Source organism: Entamoeba nuttalli (assembly GCF_000257125.1).
Source record: "Entamoeba nuttalli P19 unplaced genomic scaffold asmbl_6568, whole genome shotgun sequence".
Taxonomy (NCBI): domain Eukaryota; phylum Evosea; order Mastigamoebida; family Endamoebidae; genus Entamoeba; species Entamoeba nuttalli.
This window is the reverse complement of record NW_008578152.1, coordinates 1-4665: the sequence shown is the minus strand read 5'-3', so window position 1 is coordinate 4665 and position 4665 is coordinate 1. Positions and strand designations below refer to the sequence as shown.

Sequence of the window (4665 nt, the reverse complement as noted above, 5' to 3'; positions counted from 1 at the left end):
CTGTAAGATCTAATATTTTTATCTCTTTTTTGATTTATAAATTTGTGTTCATTCTATTTATATTTTTGTTGTTTTTTAAGAGAATTAAAATGTCAAAAACCTATATAATTGTTATATGTAATAAATAACATAAGAATCAGAATTAATAAAATCATTTATTTCGGTGGAGACAAAAAAATATAAGGATATATGATATGGGAATATTCAGAATTTGGATGAATGAATGAGTATGAATTGAAGCCAATCAAATCAACCAATTCTGTGAAATACATTTTTGTTGTATGATTATTAGCAAATACTGGTGTTTCCCAAAAAGGATCAATAAAATATGAACTAAAAGTTATAAAACAACCAGGACATCGTGATGTAAGATTATATGTAAACGTTTCATGAGGTATATCACACCCAATTGTTGTTGGATATAGATTAGGTGAATCTTTAATATTTTTACTGAACATTACATATTGACTTTGAGACTTATTTGATGTAATTGCATAAAAATAAGTATTTTCTATTCCAATACAAGAAGATTTTGTAGGGTCAGGATAATGATGATACTCTGTAGAATTTTTTGTATTATCAATTAGTATATATTCAATTCCTAAAGTACATTGGTCTTGATCAATTGAAGGGGGAGACTCAATCTCAATCATCACTTTATCAATAATAATTTCTTCAGCATTTCTTTTCTTTACATTTGTTTTATTTGCTGCAAGAGTAAATCGAAGTGTTTTACAAATTTCAAATTGAGTGAAATAAATCCCTGAAGATTGACAATCATTTTCTGGAACTTGAATCGAAGAGGTGTCATACCTAATTCCTTTATCCACTCTTTTGCCATCATCTCCTATAGAAAAAACATTAACACTTAAGGGAATTCTTTTTTTATTTACGAAGGTTCCTTTTAAAGTTATAATTCCATACATCGGTAAGATTAAACTTGTGTTATCAACTGACATAGGTCCAATATATTTTGTAAATAATTTGTTATTTGAAGCAGAACATGTATATGAATGTGGTCTAGTTGCAATATTAAATGAAACACAAATAGGAATAAAAACAACAGTTGCTATAATAATATAAAACAATGTTTTTTTAACATTTCTTTGTAGTGCATTTTGGTCACTTACAGTTTTATCATCTTGGTCAGTGATTTCTGAATAGTTACTTTGAGGTGGTCGATACAGAAGATTTTCCATTTAACATTTTTAATTTTTCTTAATTTTATATAAAAATTGTTATTTTGTTTTTTTAAACAAAATTAAAAAAATTTTGTCATGAAACTCTGAAAAAATATTTTGTTATTTTTTTCTTTTCTTTCTTAATATTAATTTATCTTCAGAAATATTTCATAAAATCATTATTTCAATGAATGGAAGAACCAATGATAATTAAAATGACAATACCTTTTTTTTGTATATTATATTTGCAAAAATTCTGTTATTTATTTTTCCTTAGGAATTTATAATATTTTTTAATAAGTAAAAGAACATTTATGATTTATAAAGAAGAAGATGAATATTTTTTTTTGATTAAAACAAATAAAGTATCTAATTAAATTAATATAAATAATTACTTTTTTAAAAAAAAAGAAGAATAACACAATTTAAATAAATATTTTAATTTCAATAAATGGATGAAATAATTACAAACAAAGAAGTGTCAAATTATTTTTGTATATTCAAAAATATCTTATAAGATAATTCAAATTAAAAGAGACTATTTGATAGTAACAGTATTACTGTCAACCATTAATTTAATATTAGATATAGAATGTAAGAATTTAATGGTTAAAAAAAATTTTATATAAAACAATACATAAAACTCTCATTTATTGAATTTTTATAATCTAAAAGAATATTAAAATATTTATAATATTTTTATTATACCAATCAATTCTTTTTTTTTAACATATTTTCAATAAATTCTTTTATTAAAAAATATATCTTATATAAAACTTAATTATATTAATTTTTATCACTATTTATTATAATATTCCTTCTTGTTTTTATTTAATTATTACAATTTATTTTGATAATTACTATACCATTATTTATTATATTTATGTACTAATCATTATATAGCTTATTTTTATTCTTGATTTCATAATAATTCTTTTTTTTCATGAAGATAAACTGTATTTAATATTTTGTTAGGTTGAATTAATGTAAAAGATAATTTTATATCCTAGTTGGTTATTCTTCCAATCCTTAGTATAACCAATAGGTCGTAGACTCAGAAACTTTTCTTCACTCAATAAATCTTAACATACAATAACTACTTCAAAAATTTGTAACCAAAAATTATTATTACCTGCTAATATAAAAAGATGAACGATAGATATGTCTTTCCTTTAAAAGGACTAAGACTTGAACCTACTCTAACTTCCCCAAGTAATGGAAATCATACATTAATAATAAATTCGACCAGAACTTAAGTTATATCAAAATGTTTTACTTTAAAGATGCATATATTTTAGTAGTAACTAACATCATAAAATAATTAAATAAGTAATGTAAATGTATTATTAGAAAAGTATAAAAGAATAATATTGTATTAAGATAAATAGTGACAGTTACTTCTCTTAAAAACAAATAAAAGAATATTTATTTCTTATTATTATTGTACAATAACTGACAAAGAAAACAATTAAAAAAAGGAACTTCCTTAAACTAATTAGGTCAATAAAAATAAATAAAGTTTTAAAGAAAGCTTTATATTATCAAATCACATTACAACGATAAGAACTAGAATAGAAATTACCTAAATACTAAAAAAAGTTAAATTAACTAAATACGTAGAAGTTAATGTTAAATTCATTATTAAAAGATAAGGACTGGAATGGTAACAATATAAATACTATTATATAATTACTCCTCATACACCAAAATCATTTTACAATCACGAAAGTGTCCAGAAAGTCAATAAAACTATTCTTATAAATGTTTATAGATTAAATAGTTTATTTTATTATTTCAATAAAATGCACATTTCTATTTTTTATTTATATTTTTTTCATACTTAAAAATCTTCTTATTTTCAACTAAAAATAAAAAACTACTGAGAAATGATAAAAGTATTATTAAAAATAAGATAAAAAGAAAGATGGAGATAGAAAAAGTACAATTTCTGAAAAGGAAAAATCTGATGGAAAGAAACCCTTCTAAAAAATCATTTCACTAGAAAATCACAACTTGGATTTGTTGAATGAAGAAACGTAGTATACCACTAAGTACATTACTTGATAATGCAGTTGGTGATTATAACCCTACTCCTAATATTAAGTTATATATAAAAATAGCACATGTTTTAAGAAAACAAGAACAAACATGTCCAGTTCTTCGATTACAATTATTAAATAAACTCAAATCACATCCGTTCAGATTTATTGCTTCATTAGAAGTGTATTATTGTTTATGCTTAATGGAATTTCTTGTAGTAAAAGTAAAAGGTTTTGATGTATTTATTAAAGACAAAGAATTTGTTAAGGCATTAGAAAAAATGGCTCAATTTGATGTTTGTTTTATTTAACCAAAAATTTGGTTTATATGAGTTTTAAATAACATACGAGTAGAAATTAGTTGGATTGTTTAAATCTAAACCAACATTAACACAATTAAAAGCAATGAATTTAGTTCAGTTGGTAATGGCTTTACCTCAAACAGAACATTATCAAGAATTATATAAAAAATATACAAAGAAAGGACTTGTATTTCCACCATTAGTCTATCCTGAATATGATGATGATTCGTCAAATTCATCGGTTACTCATACACCTTCATTACCTGAAGATGGAGAAGGAGGATTTGTTCCATCAGCTGCTTCATTATTACCAAAACCACCTGTTGTGAGAAATGATATTGACAAAGAAATATTTTCAGTCCTTTCTCCAGAATTTAGAAAATTACTTCAAGAAATGAGTGATTTCCATGAATTGTGTAAAGAACCATTAAAGAAAAGTAACTTATTAAGAAATGGATCATTACAAATAAGACATCAATTACAATGTGATGAGGCTTTCTTCAATAAAGCAATTGAAATACAAAAAGATTTTAAACGTAATTTTAATGAATATACAGACCAAAGTGATGCTGATGATGAAGTTATTTCAGCATTAACTGAAGAAGGAAGAAAAATAGGACATATTGTTAGAGTATTAAGAAATGAAATTGCAAGAGTAAAGAAATTAGAAACTAAAATTGAAGATGGTGTTGGTGAGTGTGTGTTAGCAGAAGTTCCTTCTTATGATTTAGATGCTATGATGACTCCAAGAATTAAACATCCAGAAACACGAGGTGATGCAGTTAAAATTATGGATTACATGAGTCATACTAAAGGTAATACTTTAAGTAGAGATGATTCAGTCACAGAGTCAGTTACTGAGTCTGAAAGTAATTCAGCTACACCTGCTTCATTTAAAAATAAAAATCAACGTAAGATGCAATTAATGCCACCAGTCCCTTGTACTGGAACACGTGCAGTAACCTTTAAAAGAACGCCATCATCTAAGGTAATGTCAAGTGTTGATACAAGTAGATTATATACAGGATATCTCTAATATTTTAATTGTTTTACTATTTAACCTTTTTAACTTAGTACGTTATTAATTTTACAAAATACAATTTTTTTAATTTTTCTATTATTTTTTCTTTTTTTTTTTTTTTT

The 4665-nt window shown here is 23.8% G+C and overlaps 2 protein-coding genes across 2 annotated transcripts; one reads left to right on the top strand and one right to left on the bottom strand.

The window, feature by feature from the left end:
* Positions 1-155: 155 nt before the first annotated feature.
* ENU1_156520 (hypothetical protein) lies at positions 156-1199 on the bottom strand (the record flags this gene model as incomplete). The annotated part of the gene is made up of 1 exon (XM_008860728.1): positions 156-1199. One exon carries the CDS (start codon positions 1197-1199, stop codon positions 156-158), a length of 1044 nt encoding a protein of 347 aa, XP_008858950.1.
* A 2008-nt stretch (positions 1200-3207) lies between these two features.
* Positions 3208-4558, top strand: ENU1_156510 (hypothetical protein; the record flags this gene model as incomplete). The annotated part of the gene is made up of 2 exons (XM_008860727.1): positions 3208-3516; positions 3575-4558. 2 exons carry the CDS (start codon positions 3208-3210, stop codon positions 4556-4558), a joined length of 1293 nt encoding a protein of 430 aa, XP_008858949.1.
* Between the last annotated feature and the right edge of the window lie 107 nt (positions 4559-4665).